The following is a 24,793-nucleotide window of genomic DNA, read 5'->3' on the forward strand; positions in this document are numbered from 1 at the left end:
TTACTCATTTCCAAACTAGTTACAGAAAAAATGACACAAGTAGCCAAGTTTTTTTCAGTGAAAGGTTCCTCCAATTTGACGACAAGTTGTTTGTATTTATATGATGTTCTAACATTTTACTACTATTCGAGTACAGCTTAAACCAATAGTAAGCATTAATTTACGCTCACTTTTGGAAGGCCATTTAAAAAAAAATAATCTCAAAGATGTGGAAAAGTATCCTAATATTACAGTCTGCTTCTCAAAAGTTTACAGAAGTTTCCGTGAATTTTTTGTCAAATATCCGTCAATTTCGGGCTTTTCCGTTTTTGACGATAATTTGTATACAAGTTGCTATACGATTTGACGTAAATTTTCTACCCGAATTAGAATGCAAATTTACTTAAAAAGTTGTATACAAATTGTCGTCAAAAATGGAAACCCCGAAGTTGATGAACACTTGACGGAAAATTCAAGCGTACATTTATTAGGATCTTTTTCTAGTAACAAAAGATACCTCTCAACTGAAAAAAATGTAATTGCAAATTTTTTGTTCCAAATTTTGCTGTCAAATTGTCGGTAAATTAGGGCGGAAAATTTCGGCAATTTCGATTGTCAAATTACTGTCAATTTCATGCTAAAGTCACTATTAGGGTAAAAGTGTAAAAGTCGAACTAAATAGGTTTGTTGGTAAGGTAGTTTTTGCAAACCATAGAGAAGAGAAAGAATCGAATGTTTACATTAACCAAATTTACGTTGCACAAGAACTAATATTAATATTTTATTTTTCTAAATATTATTTTATAACAGACAAGCAGCGTGAGCGAAATTGAAAAAAAATTTATTCATCAACTGTATTTATACTTTCATTCAAGAAAGATTAAATCGTAAGAATTAATTGTGTTCTTGGATGACCTTACTACTCACACAAGTACAACTAAATAATATAAAATATAAAAAAAAAAAATAAATAAAATGAGTCTGAATTAATTTATTTCAATTTTTTTAATTGTTTATGAACGATAACTGTTCAACGAGTGAATAAACTTTCCGTAAGACACAAAACCATGCAAAACTATTATTATTCTGACTAGTTATTTAGAGTTTGGAAAAACCAATCGTTATATTATTTATTTATCTTTTAGATGAACGTGTGGATGAGTTTTTATTATAATTTTATTTAATTCAGAAATTTAACTGGATAAAATTTCTGATCTTAATTCCAACCGATGCAAATTGAATCTAGATCGATCAATTCTTTTTAGAGAATATAAAATCATTGCACTACATAATGTTAGAGCATCAGAAATACGAAATTAAAAGAAAATTTTCATCACGAATTGATCAGGTTATATACGGAAAATAAGTTCTGAACTGTTTAATATAATTTTTTATTACTTCAAACCAACATGATCTTATCATATCTTTATTTATGCAACTAAATCTTAATTTACGTTTGTTTAGGTTTTAACTTATAGAGAATACTGCATAAGCACGATGTCTTTTCGATTTTATTCAAAATTTCTGATTTAACTATTGTGGATACAACGCTAATGATTTTATTTAATTTTATAAATAATTGAATTTATTCAAAATCCTTGATCCTGATTTGAGTAAATAAATTATCATATGTACAGTTATAAAAACCTATTCGATGGAGGATGGAAATTTCTGTAACTAAAATTCTGACTTAACTTCCGTGACATCAACAAAAAAGCCTAAAATAAATTTCATGCAGAGTTAAATTACCTACAACTTCAATCCTATATATATCTGTCGTATTTTGAATCATTTAGCTGAAATTTTTGTTTAGTTTCATCGACACCAAGTAAAATATTTATCATTTTTTAAATTAAAATTAAAGTTGAACGATCAAAGTTACATCAGAAATATACTAAGTGAATTTTACGAAGAACTGAATCATCACCAACAAAGACATTTCTTATTATATTTTCTTTTAACTTAAGATTTTGATTCATTATCTGTCAGACATGAAGAAAACGCTAAAATAAATTTCAGAGAAAATTAAATTCTTAAAAACTTCAATTGAATTTTCCTGAGTACTTGATTATTTCACTGAAATTATTATTTGCTGGTCTCTGTACAGTTTATGGTGGAAGCCGATTTTTTTTATCTTATTCAATTATGAAACTCTAGATGAACTTTCTTTAGATGAATAAATATTTAATCGTGCATCAACTAGAACTTCGATTCAATGTTATCTATATCGCAATTTATAGAAAGCCACAAGGACAAGATGTTTTTTTTATTTGTTCCAAAATCTGGGCTGAACTATCGATGATGATATTAAATACCAAATCATAAAAAAAAATAGAATTTTGATTAAACATAATTCTATTGCATGAAATCTTTGATCATTCAGTAAAAATTAAAAATGTGTTTTTCTGAAAGTCAATATGAATGAAAATTAACAAAAAATAATTATATTTATCGATGATATTAAAATTGTTGCTGACCTGTTGGAGAAATAAATTAATAATGTGAACAACTTTTGGAGAGATATTAAATGAGGTCGTAGGAAATTTGATAAAAAATTATGTTCTTTAAAAATATGCCAACGTGTCAGTCAAAATTCTCGCTAAATCATGATACACACATCTACAATAAATCAGTACAATTTTGTGAAAAATTATTTTGTCCATAAGAAAGTTTTCGAATACGTTGCTCGTAAACTCAACAGTTCGGCTGTAATATTTAGTCTAATGAGGTAATAAAGAATTCAATGAAAAATTAGTTATTTAGAAATCTGCCAGCATGTCAATCACAATACTCGCTAAGCTATAAGAGATACGTCTCAAATGAATCAGTTCAATTTTGTCAGAAATTATTTGATCTAGAAAAAATTTTTCAATAACATTGCTCGTAAACTCAACAGATCGGATGTAATTTCTAGTATAATAAGTAAAGTGGGCCAAAAGAAAGAACTAATTTTTTTTTTTCGTTAGCTAACGTAAAAATCTGGTTAAAAATGATGAAAAAAAATAACAGTAAAGTTTGAGTTCTTAATGTTTACATTAAGAAGCGCCTCTTCGTAATTTTTCATTTCCCATTTGAATAACAGGAAAAAAATATTTTAAGTATGGAATTTTATACCTTGGCCCTGGCTTATTGTACAGATAAATTCAGAATATAGTTTTGTAGGGAATTGAACGCTCTACAAAAAAAGTCTCTTATCATTTTTTGATAAATTCATCTGTTCAAAAGTTATTGGAGCTTGAAGTCAAATCAAAGTAAATTTCTAGATCTATTTACTTTTCTGGCAGAACTATCCAACTTATCACAAAACTTTATAAGATTTTTTTTGTAGATAATTTTATTTCCTACAAATTATTTTTAGTTAAGTTTTTTCAAACTCCACATTGTTTTCTAGTTATTTTCATATTAATGTCAAGTTCTTAAAAAAAGTAGTGTTTTGATCGATCTCAAGAACTCGATATTGAAATGGAAATAACTAGGAAACAATGTGGAATTTGAAAAAACTTGACTGGAAATCATTTATAGGGGATGAAATTGTCTACAAAAAAGATCCTCTGAAGTTTTGTGATAAGTCTAATAGTTTCGCCGGACATGTAAAAAGGTCTAGAAATTTACGATAATTTGACCTAGAGCTCCAATAACTTTTGAACAGATGGATTTATCAAAAAATGATAAGAGACTCATTTTGTAGAGCGTTCAATTTCCTACAAAACTATATTCTAAATATATCTGTACATATATAAGCCAGGGCCGAGGTATACAGTTCCAAACTTAAAATTTTTTTTCCTAAGTCATTTAAATGATATAAAAATCATGAAGAGGCATCTCTTTTTATTAATATTAGGAGCTCAAACTTCACCATAATTTTTTATCATCATTTTTAACAATTTTTTTCACAGTAATTAAAGAAAAAAAAATCGGTCTATCGGATAACCCTGCGGGCCAGCCCTAAAACTTCCCGCTGTTTTCAAGCTCCTTGAACTCGAAAACATTATTGTGAATATATTTTCGAACTCTTAGAGCTCGAAAATACTTTTGTATGCCATTGTTTTCTAAAAAAACATTTTTTAGCATTTCTTTCTCCCACGATATCTCGCGAACGAATTAATTGATTTTGATGGTTGAGGCGGCAATCGACGCGTTTTATTAAGTTCTAGAGCTGATTAGATTTTGAAATCGAATGATTCAATTTTTATGTAGATATCCGAATAAAAACGTTTTTCACTATTTTTTTAATCAACGATATCTCGTAAACGAATGGACCGATTAAGACGATTGAGGCAGCAATCGACGTGTTTTATCAAGTTCTAAAGCTGATCAAATTTTGAAATTGATTTATCTAGCCGTTTTTGAGAAATTTAAAAAAAAACAAAAAAAAATTTTTTTTCAATTCTTTCTCCAGTCGCACATATTAAATTCTCATCTTTACATAGAAAAGCATCTTTACGTAGAAAAGAATATATTAGTTGCTCGTTTTTCAATTAAAGTTCTCGCTAAACTATGATAGATACCGCTACAATAAATCAGTTCTATTTTTTTAGAAAGTTCATTGTCTATATAAAAGTTTCTGATATCATTGCTTGTAAACTCAATAGTTTAGCTGTACTTTTTAGTCTTATGAGGTAATGAAAAATTCAGTTATTTAAAAAAATTTGCCAGCTTGTCAATCAAACTTCTCGCTAGACTATGAGAGGTACGTCTACATTAAATTAGTACAATTTTTGTCAGAATTTATTTCGTCTGTATAAAAATTTCCGATAATATTGCGCGTGAACCCGATAATGTGCCTGTAATTTTCAGTTGAATGAGGTAATACGAAAATTCGAGGAAACATTCAGTTATTTGAAAATCCGCCAGCTTGACAATCAGAATAGTCGCTAAATTATGATCGATACTTCTAAAATAAATTCGTACAATTTTGTCAGAAATTATGTTGTCTATTCAAAAGTTTTCAATAACATTGCTCGGAAACTTAATAGTTTAGCTGTAAGTTCTAGTTTAATGAGGCAATGACACATTCTGTTATTCAGAAATTTGCCAGCTTGTCGATCAAAACTCTCGCTAATCTATGAAACATTCGTCTGCAATAAATTAGTACGATTTTGTCAGAAATTACTTAATTACTTTATTCGAGCTCAAAAAGATTGAAATTATTAACATTTTCTGTGGAAAGTTTTGATTCGTAAGTTCAACCAGTTTAAAATTTTTTTCCCAACCTTAAAAGAAATTCCGATAAATGTACTGCAGATAAACTGAAATCGTCGCAAAATAATTGAACTACAATTTAAATTCTCTACAATTTCAATTCTGATTAATCTTATCAAATTTTAATTAGTTCAACGAACAAAAAACCATGGATTCAATGTTTTATTTTAATCTTTTAATTTAAAAAATTTTCAAATCTGTTCTTTATGAAGATATTTCTCTTGTCAAATAATTTTATTAATTTCTCGATGTCTAATGAATCGAAATGAATTATTTCACATTCATCAAGTCTTTAAAGATTTTGTTTCACAAGGCTTAACGAACAATAAGGTGTGTCACAGTAAGGTACAATTGATAGTTAATAATATTTTGTACACTCTACTTTTCTGTGACCGTCACACAAGCGTTATGTATAATATAAAAACCTGTATATATAAAAACCTGGGTGTAACGTCACAGAAAGGTATCAAAGTCACACAAGCGTAATAAAATATAACTGAAAATCTCTTTCACATTTTTTTCGAAGGTTCAACAAATTTACCGTCTGATCTAACTGAAAATTTATTTGACTCTATTTTAATCACTTCTTCTGATTTCCGTCTGAATATATTGAGTTCATCAAGCATAAGCATAAACAAAAATTGGAAAATCATTTGTTTACACATCGATTATGTTCTCTAGTTTTATTATGAAGTATAAATTGATACTTTTCTCCAGCTCATGCACAGAAAAAAAAATTCTCGACTGAAGGTAAATATTCTTCATTCGAGAAAATTTTTTTGAAAACCTAAACTTTCTCAAATAAAATAGAAATCTTCTCCGACCACGACGAATTTTTTTTAACCAAGACAAATTCTCGTGGCTCAAGAAAATCTTGACTTGGTTCCTGAAAACGTTTGTCTTCCGAAATGTTTTCTTGACTCAAGATAATTTTTCTTATGTGTTGAGATCAAAATTATCAATGCTTTCTCTGGAAAGTTTGGATACTGATTCGCAAGTTCAAAGGGCTTTTAGTTTTTTTTTCTACCTCTATCGCAAACTGCGAAAAATGTACTGCAGATAAACTGAAATCGTCGCAGATCAATTGAACAATTATTAAAATTTTGTACAATCTCGATTCTTATTAATCTTATCAAATTTCAAACAGTTGACCAAGAATATTATCAATCTCCTATCATCAATCTTTACACATCATAAATGCAATATTTTATTTAGATCTTTAAGCCTTAAAAATCCTTGGAGCTGTTCTTCAAAAAGTTGTTTCTCTTTTGGAAAAAATTTGTTAATTTATCGTAGTCTAATGAATCAAAATAAGGTATTTCACATTCATAAGTTCATTAGAAATTTTGCTTCACAAGGTTTGACTATCAGTAACGTGTGTCACAGCAAGGTATAAATGATAGTAAATAATATTTTGTGCACTATACCCTTATGTGACCGTCACACAAGCGTAATGTATAATATAAAAACCTTTGTGTAACGTCACAGAAAGGTATTAAAGTCACACAAGCGTAATAAAATATAACTGAAAATGTCACACAAACGTCTATACAACATACATATATATATATATATATATATATATATATATATATATATATATATATATATATATATATATATCCACAGGAAATCCAAATGACGTTTTACTGGGAATATTTCATAAGAAATTAAACTTAAAGTTATATAAACATATATATATATATATATATATATATTAGGTGATTATGTTTTAATTATTAAGTTATTTGTGTTTGGAATTAATTTTTTGTAGAAGAATAATAATGGTTACTAGTTGATAGGAATTATGAATAGAATAAAATATTAATTAGAATTTTTTTGAAATTAATATAGGGAAGGGCGGGCAAAACAAGACCGGGTGGACAAAAGGGGCCACGCGAAAAATTTTAAAAATAATTTTTTTTTCTAACATTTCTTTTAGTTGTCACTTACGACTCTTATCATCATTTTTGCACAATCTCGGAGGTGCCAAATTTTTTTTTGAAATTTTTTCAGTAATTTTTCAGTGAACTCAATGTATTGTTGGCCACAAAAAAAACATACGGTGTTTTCTTCACTATATTAAAATTTTGCATAATTTATTTATCTTCAATAATTTTTTTTCAGTGGCTTTATTTATTGACAGTGTTGCAAATTTATTTTTTCACTTAGATTACATACAAACAATTTCATTATAGTCATTTTTTTTCACTTGTTTTTGGGGTGGCCCGTTTTGTCCGTCCGAGGAAAACATTCTTTTTGCTATTGCCTGAAAATTTGGTTTATTTCAAATGGAAGTCAAAAAAAGAGATCCTCGTTTGTAAATCCTCAAGAATCCATTATTTCTTTAATGGACCTATTTTGTCTAAATAATAATAGAAAACTTGAATAATGGATAAATATTCTTTTAAAATAAAAGTAGGATTGTTGGTGACGTGAGCTGTGACGATTGATACCCGAGTTCGATTTAATTTTTGAAAATTTTCATTAAATGATTTTTTCAAAGATCTCAGGAATAAATTAAGCAATTTAGTTTTTTGACAAGCGAGTAGAGTTAGAAATAGATATATAGAACGTATCAAAACGAGAAATTCCAAGCATGTAACCCCAAATGGTAGTTGGACGCGGGTCATTATTGCCGTCGGTACGTGACGTTTCCAGTCTTTGGTACAGCTTCCGTACAATGGGTAAAGTTTGAAAAAAGATAGAAACAAAAAAAAAAAAAATAAGAAAAATTTCTGTTGAGAAGAAAAGAGATAGTCGCTATCGTGTAAGCTATTGAATCACTAGATTACCACGCGCGAAAGCTAAGTCTAGAGTTTCCACTTGTGGATGAGTTCCGCGTCCGCCCATTTGTAACTTCGCTCACCCGGCAAAGTAGGTATAACAATTCAGCCCTCTCTTCTCTACATTTATATGTATATGTGTATGTACATTCATATACATATATATATATACTCCATGTACAGTTTCATCCCCTCTAAATTCTGCAGCATCCCTTGCTGCAGAGATTTCCTCTTTGTCTTTCTCTATATCGAGAGTTGAACTCTCTTCTCTCTCTCGCTTAATCTATCTTTGTTTCTCTGGTATTCTGTCTACCTCTCGGACGACCCCCGGGGGCCGCTCAATTGTTTCAGCCCCGTTGATCCAATAAAGGATTATGGCGAAACAATTGTAGCGTGCGCATCGGGATAGATTTTACGTAAACGATAAAAGTTTCTCGAGCGTCTGCATCATTCGAAATTTTTTATTGTATTATTTTTATCTTTTGCCTATTGGTGCAGATATTTTGGATGTCTATTTGTATACAAAAAAAATACCTATATATGAAGCATATATCCATATACATATATACTTTACTATAGTATTACAAATATGAAGTAAAATTTCACAGTTGAAAAACCCAATTTCGCGGGCATTGTATCTGTAAAATAGTAGAGATCGTGAATTAGTTACAATGGCGTGACGGTACGTCTGTCCAGTTGGAAATACAAATTTTTCAATAGTATTTTCATTCTATTGTATCTGAATAATATCATTAATATTTAATACTGATATCATATATACGATAATAAAACTTTTGTACGCAATAATTTTAATATCACTGGTTTTCAAATAAAATTTAACCGTTTAAACAAACAGATATTTTATTCTTTTCATAGTTTTATATTTACTTTGAAAAATTATTGACTCTTGTTATAGAAAAAAGGTCTAATAGATTTTAAAATTAATAGGCTTTCAAAATGATATTGAAAAATATTAAGTCAATAATTCATGTAATTATTCAATTAATTTTTTAGTAAATCTACAGGCAATTTTAAATAATATATAAAAATTGAATATAATCTATAGAGAATTAAATTTAAACCACCAAGTAGGCCTCTCTTGTAGAGCGGAAATATTTTAATATACAATCGTGTTAGTCGTATAAACTCCACTTGAATAAACTCATTCTATTATTTTCATTTCATTACTATTGGAAAATATTAATTGTACTCTCAGGATTATATTTGTACACAAAACGATAAAGCTTTTTCTTCAATTATAACTGTTTTAATTCATTGAGTTTAATTGAATTTTGGTTTTGTACAAAACGTTTTTTTTTAGTTTAACATGAGTGTGATAAGTGATAACTGATAGTGTTTAAGTAATTATGTTTGAATTCATAAACTAGAAAGGAAGTGAAAAATATCTTACGGTAAAAGAGTGAATAGAGAAAGTAGAAAAACCGGGTATGCAATCGGACAGAAGGTTGAGGTGTAAATTGAGGATTTTAAGACAATAATTTGCAATAATCCTATTGTTTATCAAATCCCGCTTAAAAAAAAAAAACTGAATTTTGAGTTCTATAAATTTTTTGATTTGCGTTTGATTTCGTTAATTTGATTTTGGCCACAGTTACTTTTTAAGCTTGAATTCACTGAAAAAAAAGAAATATTTGTCCCAAATAAATCAACTTATTTGTGGCTTTTTTAAAAATATTTCTTAATGACAAATAAATATATTTGGTACAACAAAATAATAATTTTTTTTCAACAACAAATACTGTCTCTAAATTTTTTTGGAATTGAATGAAAACTTACGGAACTTTATCAGACCATTTTTAGTAAAATTCTTCTTTCACCGAATGGATTTCCATAAACGTTTCAATCCTAAACTCAATTACCAATATCTCACTATAGACGCCAGACAAATGAAGTATTTAAGTTATATATAAGGGTGTTTTGTATACATGTATTTTAGTCAATAGATAATACTATGCAAACAATATACTTAACATTCAATGATTTTAAAGTGTCATTAACTTCAATGATCTGTACCTATACCTGAAAACAATGCACTCTTTGCTAGAGGAAGCAGGAGACATACGGGTATAATTGTCTCCGAACAGTCCCTTTTATTATCTACGCTAATCCTTAGGATTAATATTGAAATGGGTCCGAATGGGAAAGTAATAAATGTAAAGTATTTTACTGAGTCTCACCATTAAAATCTAATTACTTAAATTTGAGTGCAATTGGATACAAAATCCCCTCCCTAAAATATATTGCAGTATATTTAAACCCCGGTCCCAAAAATTTTAACATCATTCAGTTTCAAACTTTTAACCAAGTTGACTCTGGGTTTAAACAAAATCTTCAAAAGTTTTTATAGTTTGAAAATTCATTGCTATCATGAGTGTACAGTGCGCTGTTTCAAGTCCATGTGAGGTTACAACTGCGTTCAAACGGAGTGTCGAGACTTTTGACGTTGAGCCTGATGCTCAATCAAAAAGAGCAAAAATCGAAGAAGTAAATGAAGTCCTAACAACTTCTTTACTTGATTGTGAGATGGACGGAAATATAAACTTCCGCCCAGTGAACTACCAAAGAGTGAGGCCAACCATTACCGTCAACATCAAGACGAAAATGGTTCCCATCCCGAGGAAGGTTCCGGTGCCAGAACCCGTCATCGTGGAGAAGGAGGTGGAGTTGATCACGGTTCCGAAGGAAGTGAAGCCAGCTCTTCAAAAACGACGATTGAGAAGTTTGGAGCCAGTTGTATGTAGCCACGAAATGTCTGGGCTTTGTTCGATAATGTGAACAGCCATGTTTGTTTGTATGTATGTATACGTGCCTTTTAGAAGATTATTTAACACGCGATAAAAGAGTTGAGTCTTTAATTGGGTTCAGTGAAAATTTAATCCTTTTTACTTAAAACAATCATTGACTAATCCTCTTTTTTCGTGTGTGCGGGTCGCAATTGATGATACCTCCTCGTGGTGCGATTTGGGCATCGATAGTTTTTTTTATAAAATGTTTTATAAATTAATTTATCGTTGGCGAAATCATCAAAATTATTTTAGTTTGTCATTTTAACTAAAATTTAATAATGTTATTTGAAGCATTTAAAAATCTTTTTTTTTTGTGAAAAAAAAAGGTTCCAAATAGTCAACTTTTAAAGAAGTAATAGCTATTCGAAAAAATAGAAGGTTTTTTTTTCAAAAACTTATAACTTTTCTCGGGTCGGGTAAAAAAATTTGAAAATTTCCTGAAAAATCATTTTAATGGGATAGAAAAGAAAAAAAAAATTTTCAGCCAAATCGTAAGGGGTCGGGTTCGGGGCACTTCCAAAATTTTATAAAAAAAGTTTGTTTTTTAAATATTCCAAAATAACTTTTGCAAATATAATTAAGCATTATTTTTTGAATTTTGTTCGTTAAGCTATTTCAAAAATCAAAAGTTTCCGTCAAAAAATATCGATGACTTGTTTTAAATAAAAAGTATTAAAAAAAATTTTTTCCTTTGCATCCGAAAATTATGTGAAATGTAACTTTCCTTTATGTAAATTACTTGAAAACTACTTTAATTTATTTAATATCCAGAAATTATTTATCCTCATTTTTTTATAAATATTTTTTTTTTTTTTTGACATGGGAATTCACGTGACAAGTTATTTCTACTGGGATTTTTTTTACTTGAGTTATTTTTTGTAGGAAATTATGTCGAGGAACCGTTTAAAGTAACTGATGAAAGCACATCATGTATTCCCCCTCGTTTTTTCAAGGGCTTATTTTGTTTCATTTTTTTTTTTTGCAGTAAGCCAGTAAATAGATATGATTTTTTTAAATTTAATAAGTATAAACAGAAATATAATAAATATGGATGATAAAAAAAGTATTTAAATTTTTTTAGTCAAGAAATTTATCAAAATTTTTTTTTAAAGTTTACGACAATTGATAAATTGTAAGAGGATTATAATATATTATTATAATAAAAGCAAAATTTTTTATATCTTTAAGACATCAATGATAAGTCTTGTTACGATAGATAACGAATTGAATTTTCTGTAGAACAGAGTTGTTATTAGATACAATTTCAAAATAAACGACAATAAATCAAACGTTAAAAGTCACATAAGGTATGTTCTGTCCTTCTGTCATTATAAAGGTCATATTGTGACATTTAGTTGTTGAAAAGCCGTCTTCAATTCAATTGATTTTTACTTTAAAATGCCAAAGTAATTGATAATTATTCATGTCAAAAAAAAAAAATTTGTATCATAATGGAAATTTTTATTAAATTACTCTTTAAACACGAATAAGTGAGATAAGTGAATATTCACTAATTTTGAGTGCCAACCGAACCACTTTTTGAAATTAGTGGTTCGGTTTGCACTTGGAATTAGTGAATATTCACTTATTTTCACTAATTCATGTTTAGAGAGTATAAGCATGCTATCAATTCTAAAACCCTAACTATTTAATCACAATATAAATAGTTATCTAGCTCATTTAGCTCAATTTGAGCTATTAGTTGCTGATATGAAGCCGCACATCCTCACATTAGTCGAAACCTGGTTAAATCCAGAAATAAATATCTCTTTTAATGATTACACTATTATCCGTCGTGATAGAGGACTCATCAATGAAACTGCTCGTTATATTAGAGGTGGGGACATAACATGTTGTATTTAAAAATCTCTAAAGTCAAAAGTTCTTCACATCTCGGATGCACATCATATAAATCAACCAGAATTTATGATAATCGACATTTCACGAGAGACAGGGTCTCATATCCTTCTATCATCTCTCTACAGAAGACCTCAAGGCGATTTACTTAATAATTTTTTCATTGAATTTGGTAAACTATATCCACATTATAGTAATATTATAAGAATTTTCTGTGTACAAAAAAAATTTGTTGTAATGAGTACAAATTTTTTCTTGTCTTAAGAAACTTTTCGTTTTCAATTTTGAATGCAAAATTTGTACGGACAAATAAAAATTTTTCGCGCCAAGAAATCATTTTTTTTGTGTATAGTTCAGATTTCTGATGGAGAAGAACTTAAATTTAAAGTAACTAATCAGTACATTGAACACGATAAAAAAGTCTGTTAATGGTAGAAATGAGCGAAAGAAAAAAAGTGAAAGAAGTGTAATTCTTAGATGAAAAAAGAATTCCAATAGCTCTTTAGACGAACAGGGTGCAATTAAAAGTTAAAAGTTGTGGTAGAGAAGCTAACTAAACTGAGACGATCCTTTGATTTAAATGCTTCCATACTACGGTCTTCCTCTTAGTGGAATTCAAACTTGGGAGTGAAGCTTTCGATTACGTGACGCCAGTTAATTGCATTCGATTCACTATTCACATACATTTAATACAAATATACACACGTGATAAAAAACTTACACCAGAATCTTGATCGTATTTATTTTATTTTTCGATACCATTTTACCTCAACGTATGTGTGATTTATTTATTTTAAAATTTATCTATTGAAAAAATACTTTAAAGTGAATCAATAAGAGTACTTAAAAAATAACTCGTTCACATTAAACTGTAGATAAATATATGATAAAAAAAACAGGAAGAATAAAAAAAATTTATTGCTTTGTAAGATTAGAAAAAGACCTTTCGTCGATAATGTCTAAAAACGACAGTACAGTTATAATAAAAGTAGATACTCTCTCTTACGTATTCAGCGAAGCGACAAATAACTCCAAATAACGTTTGGGGATTACTTAGTTACCGCAATACAGTTGTGGCCCATTCGTAGCACAGCGTGGTAACTAGGTTTAAGGGTACGTACGTATGTCCATGCACACAAACATATTATGTGTGTTGGTCAACAAGAACGAGAACACTACCAAGTGTTCCATGTACACTTGGGACCCTATGGAATATATATATATATATATATATATATGTATATACATGGACATCAGGCTCTTTATCCCTCACATTCGACACGTTCACCGACAAGGGGAATTGAAAAGCCGTCTGGCCATCCGGGACAGCTTATCTGGGGGCTCTTCGCCTCTTCGCCTACATCATCCTACTATACAGGTCCCATAAACCTTTATGTAGCAGGTTCTTTTTAGTTTGCTATTTAAACAAGATCTAATGATAACTGTTTTTTTGTTTAATTTACTATAGAGCTTTTGAAATTTTAATATTCATATTTTCATTGTCATTTCGTTTATATGACTTATATTGGTTTTATTAGCATTAACAGTCTGGTAGAAGTTGTTATTATTTTTTGTTAAAATATTCTGTACAATAATTTTTATAACCGTTGCGAAGGTCAGTGGAGAGAAAAAAAAATAATTCGTACTTTAGATTTCTGTAACCGCGAAAAATGAGTTGTATATAGAGCATGTATGAAAATTGGTCATATATGATTCATTTTTCATGGGTAGAGTATAGTAGTGATGTGATAAACAAATTGTCAGAAAATTGATGTCAATTGAAGATCGATATTTTTCCAAATTTAATTAGTGTTCCCTTAATGGTCAGCAGTAAATGGGAAACTTTATCCACGTTTATCTATTAAATAAATGAACACTTTTGAAAAATGAAAACATAGATTGCTAAATTATAGATGCATTGGACGTTACTTTTAATTTTGGGTCGAGAGGTTTTGTTGGAGAGAGAAGTTTGGACAAAAACTACTATAGCCTCCCTAAGAAAAAATAAAGTTGATATTCGTAATCTTTGACCCAAGACACATAGAAACTAATTGACAGAAAATGGGACGTAAAAATGCACACGGACTTTCTTTATTAGCTGAGGGATTAATACTTGAAAATTAATTATACAGCAATATCTCTAAAATTGAACATTTGGTAATTGAAATAGTAAAAAGCCATGCGATTATACAGTATTAACTTATATTAATTATGAAATTATGTATGGTACGAAATGTAATATTTGTGGATGGATATTTGCTAGTGTGATTTCTGTGATAGATCATACAAAGTTTGAATAGAAGGGATATTTACCTACACAATGATTATCTCGATTGGTTGTTGGTCAGGCTAAGCGAGCAGCAGTTAGACCGCAGGGCAAATTCTACAGGGCAAATGGTTTATGCTCTTTGATCCTCTTTTTTTGAAATATAAAGTAATGATTTATATAATTCATTACAGATATTTCTAGGAAATTTTATTGTTATTAAAGTAAAAGACCCTATAGTTCAATTAATACACGGAAAAAAATAGTGGAAGAATTACAGTTTCAAGTATCAGCAAAGTTCCTCTACTTCGAAACTGTAAAAATTTCATTATTTCTGAGACGCACCAATTATTTAGCAATTATCACAGTTTCACATAAGACTTTTTTCAATCCTTCATAGGGTTTCATTCATAATAAAGTTTCATTCAACTAAAAATACATTATAAACTGGAAAATTTTATATCTATGATTGTACATACAGAGAATTTTTGAGTAAAAATTACCTATCAAGTTTGGTTTTGTAAGGACATCTAGCCAGTAACTAAATTTTTCATGATACCAGCATCGAAATTTGAAGTTTCAGTGTCTCTACAGCCCGTCGAATCAAGCTAATTTCAAGCCGATGCTGCAAACAACTGCTAGCGAATTCGTAATTCAGAAATACCTTCATACAACGGGCAGAAACATGCGTGTTTCTGCCCGGTGTCAGTTATATTTAATGTTCATTTGCAACCTTATTACTCTCATTTGTTTACTTGTCACTTCAGTTTACTCATTTCATTTTTTAAGTAACAGTTTTAATTAACCAAATAAAATTACTAAAAAATTAGTGAAAATAATATTTTTGTCTTATTTACTATTTAATAAGTGACTGTAAATCACATATTTCTCATTCTCTAACAGTTCTTCGCATTATCGGCTTGAAATTAACTTGTTTTTTACTGGCTGCTGATACTGAATCTTAAAGTTCCGATGGAGGTAATCATGAAAAATACAGTGTGTGACTCAGGATAAAAAATGATTTCAGACTGCGGGTGATGGCAGTCAACCTCACCCTAGTCTGAAATCATCTTGTTTCATCCCTTGTCACACAATATACTATTTACTATCTTGCGAGTAGAAATTGCATTTTTTTTACATGCTATCGAGTAGTATATTTTACAACGTGCATGGGAAAAATTTAAATATTTTCCACATGTTATCAGAGTATCATACTTTCAGGTAATATTTTTAGTAAAAATTTCTCGACGTGTAATTACTTTATTACAATAAGTAGACTCGATTATTACAGTGCAAACTATACTACTTAAAGTTTTTTTCTCACCTCCGGGCGAAAAGCGTCAACTTTCGTCCCGCTGTGCAAAACGAAGTTGCCGCTTTCCGCCTCCGTCGAGGAGAAAAATAGTATACACTCCTCGGGAAGTAAATAAGAAAGCCTCAGATCACATGTTTGTCGGCTTCGCCTCAGCCAACAATTACATGTGATCTGAGACATTTCTTACTTTACTTCCCTAGGTGTGTAATATACTATTTGATACGAGGGTTCTGTTTTTGTGCTAAAAAATGTAATTTTCCCACTGCTCTTCTTTCTGTGTAATGTCTATGAGCGATTATAAAGCCATGTGTTGATCAAGTAATGGTACACATCACAACATTTAGTGAGCGACTATAGGTACACTCAAGTAACTTATTTAAAAAAATTAATAATAATCAATTATCAACATTATTCTTAAAATTAAAATTTATTCTAATATTTAAAACTACAAAAAACAAAAAAAAAAAAAATGATTTTTCATTTCAATGGGTAATGGATTTTTTTCACTTTACTATAATTAATATTTTCATATGAAAATAAATATAACGTATAAAAAAAAAAAAAAAAATTAATTAAAAATTCATAAATTCACTACGACTTTTTTTTAGCCTCGTTATATTTTTATGCAATATAATATGTAAGAAGAGGGATGAAATTCATTCAGTTAAGTAGTAAAAACTGTTTACAGTAGAATGGTGTATAGGGTCAAAGTGTTCCCCGTCATTGGGAGCGGTAAGTTTCTAGTTACACGTCACACAAACACTCGATCATTGTCTGACGCTTCGAAGTAATCGAGTGTATCCAAAAGTATCTAAAGTACGATAATATCAAATTTACTAGAAACAATTGACGCATGCGCTCTTCTATTCTATTATAAATTATATTTATCATCTACTTTTATACTATTATATTTATTTCACGGGATAATGGCTGTGTCGTGAATGAGGTCGCGTGCTAAAGGGTCACATGCGACACTACTCTATAGTACTGTCAACCGTCACACATCGACGTGATTGTTCAAGTACCACGTACTCCATACTCTAGTTCCAATAGTACTATATAGGGTTCTGTCATTATTATATCATTTGTTGAACATTTTTTAATGTATGTATACAAATATCTTGTATTAAATCTGCAAATATTTACCCAGTAATATTTATAGAATGACTATAGTAATACAAACATCTTTGAAATTAATCTATAGTTTTTATATAAAATTTATAATAAATGGAAGTCAATTAATTTTAAATGAATTAAATTAGTTTGTTGCAATTTTAACTGTATAACTTCCGCTTTCTGCAGTTTTACACTTTATATATTTACTAGGGGTGTGCGAATCGTGTTCGAATCAAATAATTCGATTTTATTTGTGTAGTAAATTTTCGAAAAACTCGAATTATTAGATTCGAAGTTCGACTCGATAGTTTGATTCGATTCGACACGAATAATTCGTAAGTTCGAACTATTCTCACACCCCTAATGTTTACATAACATAGTCTTTGGCTAAAGATACCAGGCATGATCATGTCTAATTTCAGAACTGATTATACATGAACAGACATGATCATGTTTAATTTCAAGCTTGGTCATAGATGAACAAACATGATCATGTCTAATTTCAGAACTGATCATACATGAACAGACATGATTATGTTTAATTTCAAGCTTGGTCATACATGAACAAACATAATCATGTCTAATTTCAGAACTGATCATACATGAACAGACATGATCATGTTTAATTTCAAGCCTGGTCATACATGAACAAACATAATCATGTCTAATTTCAGAACTGATCATACATGAACAGACATGATCATGTCTAATTTCAAGCCTGGTCATTCATGAACAGACATGATCATGTCTAATTTCAAGCCTGGCCATGTCTGAACAGACATGATCATGTCTAATTTCAGGCCTGATCATGTCTGAACATTTCTTTCCGGAAGGTTACATTTCAAGCAATTCGAGTCTCTATTTTCTAGGTAAATATTTCACTATACTTCTCAAGAATTAGGCTAGTTAAAACTTAATGCGAGAAGTGATTATTTCATAGCTTCTTTATTTTACAAAGAAATCAAACTAAATTATAATCAATTATTTAGATCAAAATTAGAATTTCTGCGGATTGCATTAAGAAGAGGCGATGTCAGACATGACTATCTGCGTTTACCAAGAAGTAATTCTACTGTTTATAAAAACTCTTTCTTGATTCATGGCATAAAAATTTGGAATTCATTACCGGCTGACATTACAGTAATTGACAAATTCGAAAATTTTAAACAAGCTTGTTTCAACTACTTCTTGCAATCAATGTAATTACGATTAATCCTGTGGTCTAATATGTTAGTGTTATTAATTCGTATCGGTTTTTTAAATTGTAATGCGAACACTGTATCAAATATGTACCTGTAAATTATTATCTTTATGTATTGTTGATGGTCTTGAAGGAGCTTAGAATTCCAGGATCAAATAAAAAATTTTTCTCTATCTATCTATATTTCTAATAAATTACTCTAAACTTTTTCGGACTATCTCTCCTGGCCATTTCTTCATTTTTTTCCATACTTATTTGCAATCGCGATCGCGAAGCGTGTTAGTGGGCATGATTGCAAGCAGGTGGCAGTCTGGTTGCTATATGGAACGAACCTCAAAGGGCCATGCAGTATATCAACTTGTGAAAAATAATACATTTGCTCACTGTAGGATTCTGACGAGTATTTAAGTTCGAGGACAGCAGAGTTATATATTTCTATTAAATGTTCACATGGAATTGTTTCATCACATATTTGAGAATTAAAGACATAAAATATTTTTAAAAACTTACTGTTTCTCTTGGAGGACTCCAACACTGCGGCGAAGAGCTTTTTTGCGAATTATTATTATTCGATGCAGACGTGGTAGTCCGTAAATTATGTGGAGATGTTGCCGAATGATCGTCATCCTCGGTAGTTTCTATGTCAACCTCATCGTCAGAATCATCGGTTTTGTCGGCAGTAACCTCTGAAGTAGAATCTTGACGTTGTATCGGCTCAACTATTGGTGATGGTCGGATTACTGGACGGAAAGCCGATTGGTGAAGCGGTGAGGCTGTTACCGAAGGCATTATAGGTTCAATTGTTCCTGTGCCACTCAATGTTGCTGGTAAATGTCCTGAATTTTTTTAAAATAAATCGTATAATATTAGCATCAAATGTAATTTAAATACTAAATTATTTCTTATTTCTTTTATTTTAAATTTAATGTTAGCTCTTTTATTGGCGGTAAATTAAATTATTCTTCAATGATCGCACTTTCGGCACGAACTATAATAATCACAAGGAGTCTGTAAAATCTTGTTTAATTTTAAATAGATAGTTCTGATTTTTATCATTAATTTGAATTTGAAAAAAAAAACGGAAAAATGACTTTTTGCATAAAAATGATTATACTTTAGTAATTTTTTAAAATATCTCAGTAAATATTGAATTCTCGAAAAATTACAATAGACAATTTTTGTAGCTCATTAAATTCTCTACAAAAAAGGTATCTTATACTTTTTTCAAAAACTTAATAATTATCGAGATATTTTGAGTTTAAAATAATCAGGTGTCTTCTGGATCCGTTAAGGGTTAAAAATTTATAAGCAATTAATGAAGTTGATTTATTTATAGAGCTAAAATTAATTAGTAATTACCTGGAAATAGTACAGGCGCTCTTTTATATAACCAAGGAAGTGCGGAAGATGGAAAAGGAAAACCCGGCGTTTTACTGGCAGCGACGGCAGCCGTCGCTTGTTGATGCCACATATAATCCATAACAAGGCTTCTTGACAAAGGAAGTGGTAATTCTGGAAATGGTGGTACTCGAGGTAATACAGGATGTGCAGGAGGTGTTGGTACAGATGTTGTAATTGCTGGTGGTGTTAAAACAGTTGGTGATGATCTTGCTCGTTTCGCTGGAACAATTGATTCGCGGGATCCTTGATTAGACAATAGACGTTTTCTAGTTCCACCATTGAACATTGCTTTTACATCTTCCCAGGCATGAATAATATGGTCAGGTGGATTTCCCGAGAGTTTCATGTGACGTCTCCAAGAGTTAAAGTTTGCGGCGTTAGGCTGTACGTACTTGTTATTAGGATTAGTCTCATGAGAATGAAAGATAAATTTGTTTGGAGAAAAAAATAAATTACAGTACGCGCATTTTATACATTTTGCGCGCGAACTATTATAACGGGACGGAACAAAAGCACCTCGACATCCATAGGTGCACTCATGATGAACAGAAAACGCAAAATCATCTGGAAGTCTGTAAATTAATCATTTTTCTATATTAGGTTGGGAATTTTTAGTTTCAAGTTCTAGCCGAGTCTTATTATCTAACCTCAAAATTATTTGAAATTTTCTAATGTAAATTTTTAAATTTCAAGTCAACAAAATTTAAAAAAATGTGAGATATTTTTAAAAACTCATTTTTATTGTAATCGAAAAAAATTTAATTAGATTAATTGACGGTGTAGATTAACTGTGGCCATCAACTAAAAGTGGCAAGTGATGACTTTAAATGCGGGCTAACTTTTAAATTCTTCACAAAGAAATAAAACGAACCTTGGCGGAGAATTATCACTTAAAAATGATTTACACAGTCGTTCAGCTTCACGTCTTGTTATCATGCCACAGCGTCTAGATGATGGTGGCATAGCACCAGCTCGCCTGAGAGTCTCCAATTGTACGGGCGTACACTGAACACATGTGATTCCCAAGGCAACTCTTCTGTTGTGAATTTCATTGTAACTAAATTGTTTAAGGAGGGTGTTGCTAATTTGAGCAAGACAAAGACGTTCTTGACCTTCAATCATCAGTGACACGATGTGGATTCCATACAGAGATACTGTTCCAACCTGAAACTCACAAGAGCTATAGATGCATAATGTTCTTATTATTATTCATTTTCTACACACTGATAGAAGTATTTATTTGATATTAATAAATGTATTTATTTGAAACAGTTTTTCAGCCTTATTTGGCTGAAGTATTTGTTTGCCTCAAATATAGATTTATTAATAGTTAATAAATCTCATATTTAAGTGAACATCGCTGCGATATTCGACTACAGCGCCACTTTCTTTTTATAACACCTTTCAGTATATTGTCTAGTGTAAATCGTTCATTCGTCCGTTACGTGTAACAAATTCAAAATATAATCAACTAAATAGGGTAGAGGTACCATTTGTGGCCACTGCTCCATTTTTGGACATTTAATCCTTTATTTTAATTAATGAAAAAGTGGGAAATAAAATTTTCATTTTAGTAGTGGGATAGAAATATTGTTAGACATATTTAAAAAATTGATTATGTTATTGGGTCTTTTACAGATCATTTTATTTGAATTTTTTAAGTGTCCAAAACTGGCCCTAAATTGGCGAAAAACGGTACCGCTACCCTATTGTTTTATAAATAAAAAATGCTGAGTGTTTTAAAAATTAATTACCGTGTGTAGTAATTTCTTTAAAAAAATAAAATTAAATAGTACTATAAATTGTTTGTCATAACTAAGGCCAAAAATTTGGTTTTTTTAAAAGGGAGAGATAAAAGATGGGAGGAGCTGAATTTCTGATTGGTTGAATTTTTATAGATTTGCTTATTTGAATGGAGTGAAAGAGTGATGAAACACAAATAAGTTTAATCAATGCAAAACAAATATACTAGTCACGAAAACCATGTATATTTGTAATCTTGATGTGGAACTTCATTGGTTGAAATTATAAAACATACACCCAACTATATTTTGAATGATTTTAAACTAAGGGTATTATTTTGCAAATATTTTAGATGATATTACTTTAGCCGACGGATCAAAAAATTTTTCTTTAATTGGAACATGATTTGCACGCTGGACAGCTTCTATTCATTCAAAATATAGTTGACTGCATATTTTAGAGTTTCAACCAACGAAGTTTCACATCAAGATTACAAATATACATGGTTATGTGACTAGTATATTTGTTTTGCATCGATTAAACTTATTTTTGTTCCATCGCTCTTTTCACTCCATCCAAATAAACAAATACAAATCTATAAAAATTCAACCAATCAGAAATTCAGCTCCTCCCATCTTTTAATTCTCCCTTTTAAAAAAACCAAATTCTTGGCCTTAGTCATAACCCTACTTAATTAACTTCATGTATCATTTCCTTTTATTCAAATACGCCATTTATTAACTATAGTGGTCCCAACAAAAGCTTGGGATTTTTTTCCTACCAGTTTCTTCTCCCACCACCATGATATTAGAATGGGCGCATGCGTCATTGAATGTGCGCATGTGCCAAACCAACATTTAAAGGGTGGGGGAAGAAACCGTGGCGGGAACAAATCCCAAGCTTTTATCAGGACGACTATATTAAGAAATATTTACTTGATTCAAATAAATCTCATTTAATAATTCACTTGTTAACTACACCGGCACACAAAAAAAAATAAGTTCTCTGTACTTTTGACGGGACCGATTTATTCCCATATATTTTGACCCGTTGAATCTGAATCCGAGGTCCGTTTAACCCGTACACCCTCAGATTTTTAGAAAACTTTAAAAAACCTCAAAAATACACAAAATCGACCGTTTTTTAAATATATAAATTTTTTTAACCCTAACTAAGCATGTTTTTTATGTATTTCGGTCCTCCACATACTAACCTGAAGTTTGTTTAAAACATTAGCCATTTAAAGTCTGAGTAAATTCCAAAAAACCCCAAAAAATTGCAAAAAAGCAAAAAGATTCTTAGTATTGTGATGAAAAAAATTTTTTGAAGCATATTAAAATTTTTTTATGTTTTAGGCCAAAATATTTTTTATATATATATCACAGATCGAACAATATGATTTCTTTTATTTATTTCGATTTAAAAATTGATTTTTGTTATACCAAATTTTATTTTTTTCGATTTTTTGGGAATTTTTGCCATTTATTTAAAATTTTAGAGATATCTAAGCCATGGGTGTTCGATAATTATATGTGACAGATAAACATACATGAAAATAATTATTTATTTAGCCCTATAAAATTTTTTTCATCACAATACTAAGAATTTTTTTGCTTTTTTGCAATTTTTTGGGGTTTTTTGGAATTTACTCAGACTTTAAATGGCTAATGTTTTAAATAAACTTCAGGTTAGTATGTGGAGGACCGAAATACACAAAAATCATGCTTAGTTAGGGTTAAAAAAATTTTTAAATTTAAAAAACGGTCGATTTTTGTGTATTTTTGAGGTTTTTTAAAGTTTTCTAAAAATCTGAGGGTGTACGGGTTAAACGGACCTCGGATTCGGATTCAGCGGGTCAAAATAAATGGGAATAAATCGGTCCCGTCAAAAGTACAGAGAACTTATTTTTTTTTGTGTGCCGGTGCTATTAACAAAAATTTATTTGGTTAAGCTTTCAAATAAATCATTGATCAACTATTAATAAATCGTATTTGGCTCAAATAAATACTTCTATAAGTGCAGAAAAAAATACTTAGTCCAGAAAACATTTAGGAAGACAAACGTTTTCGTGAACTAAGTCAAGATTTTCTGGAGCCAAGAAAATTTTTCTTAGTCAGGGAGATTTCTACTTTATCCGAGATTGAGGTTTTCAAAAGAGAAAATTTTCTTGAATCAAGAATATTTACTTTCAGTCGAAAATTTTTTTTTTCTGTGTACATAAAATCAATACTTCAACTAAATAATTATATATAATTCAAAAATTTATTGAAATAATTTTTTTTTCAAAGTAAATATTGATCTGGCATTTAAAAATAATTGGCGAAAAGTTGAGAGATAAAAATAATGAAAGAAAGAGTAATAAAAAAAAATCAAACAGATTACCTGGTTTGATTTTGAATGGAGTTGTGGCAGGGGACTTGATTGCGACGATTTCTGGGAGTTGGGAGGCGCCAACGATAATATTGCTGGTCCTTCCATTCTATGATAAAAAATAAAAAAAAAATAAAAGTTATTTTTTTATTATCGGTGGATACTCGAGTGATTAATTTGAGGCCACTGAAACAATTTAACTTTTATTGAATTTAATAAATTGAACGAGCTATGAATTAATATTTTATGGTTACAATTTCATTTAATTTTTTTTTTAAAGTATTGATAAAAATTAAACGAGTATTTAAAATTCTTTTATGTAAAATAAAAAAAATGTAATAACGTTTTAATTATTCGTTGATTGATGAAGTTGTAGAGAATTGATTGTGAAATATAAAGCTTTCAATCAAAGTTTGCAATTACGATTCAAATGATTAAAATTGATGCCACAATCGCTGTTTTCGATTCAGAATTAATTGGTATCTATAAGCTTTTTAATTCTGATTAATGAGAATGTAACGACTCTGTTAAGTGGTGATTGTAATTAAAATTTTTTAATGCTTTCCTTACTTCTGTTCATTATTTGTGATTTAAACTTTCATTTCTTTTTTTAGTCGTATTGTTATTTTTAATATCAATCAATTAAAAAAAATGAACTTTTGTTTCTTAGTTTTCCATCTTTCCTATCTCTCCCAAATAAGCTCTTTTAGAAATAGAAAAAAGTGCGGAATTCGGAAGTTATTGAGGCTC

At 29.8% G+C, this 24,793-nt stretch overlaps 1 protein-coding gene and 1 long non-coding RNA gene across 3 annotated transcripts in view; one reads left to right on the forward strand and one right to left on the reverse strand.

Annotated features, from left to right (window-relative positions):
• The window catches only part of LOC130665275 (SKI family transcriptional corepressor 2), an 81,679-nt gene that overhangs the window by 38,277 nt on the left and 18,609 nt on the right, over positions 1–24,793 (reverse strand). For both annotated transcript variants that reach the window (XM_057465604.1, XM_057465600.1), the window contains exons 2-5: positions 24,056–24,152; positions 20,802–21,094; positions 19,889–20,502; positions 19,040–19,365 (exon numbers count right to left, since the gene is read on the reverse strand). In XM_057465604.1, coding sequence (XP_057321587.1) covers positions 19,040–19,365; positions 19,889–20,502; positions 20,802–21,094; positions 24,056–24,151 — 1,329 coding nt within the window. In that variant the 5' untranslated portion in view covers position 24,152. The remainder of the gene's footprint in view (positions 1–19,039; positions 19,366–19,888; positions 20,503–20,801; positions 21,095–24,055; positions 24,153–24,793) is intronic.
• Positions 676–3,151, forward strand: LOC130665300 (uncharacterized). The gene is made up of 3 exons (XR_008989532.1): positions 676–1,031; positions 1,125–1,327; positions 1,444–3,151. It is a non-coding gene; the product is annotated as an uncharacterized LOC130665300 (long non-coding RNA).

The sequence above is a fragment of the Microplitis mediator genome, chromosome 1 (assembly GCF_029852145.1).
Source record: "Microplitis mediator isolate UGA2020A chromosome 1, iyMicMedi2.1, whole genome shotgun sequence".
NCBI lineage: Eukaryota > Metazoa > Arthropoda > Insecta > Hymenoptera > Braconidae > Microplitis > Microplitis mediator.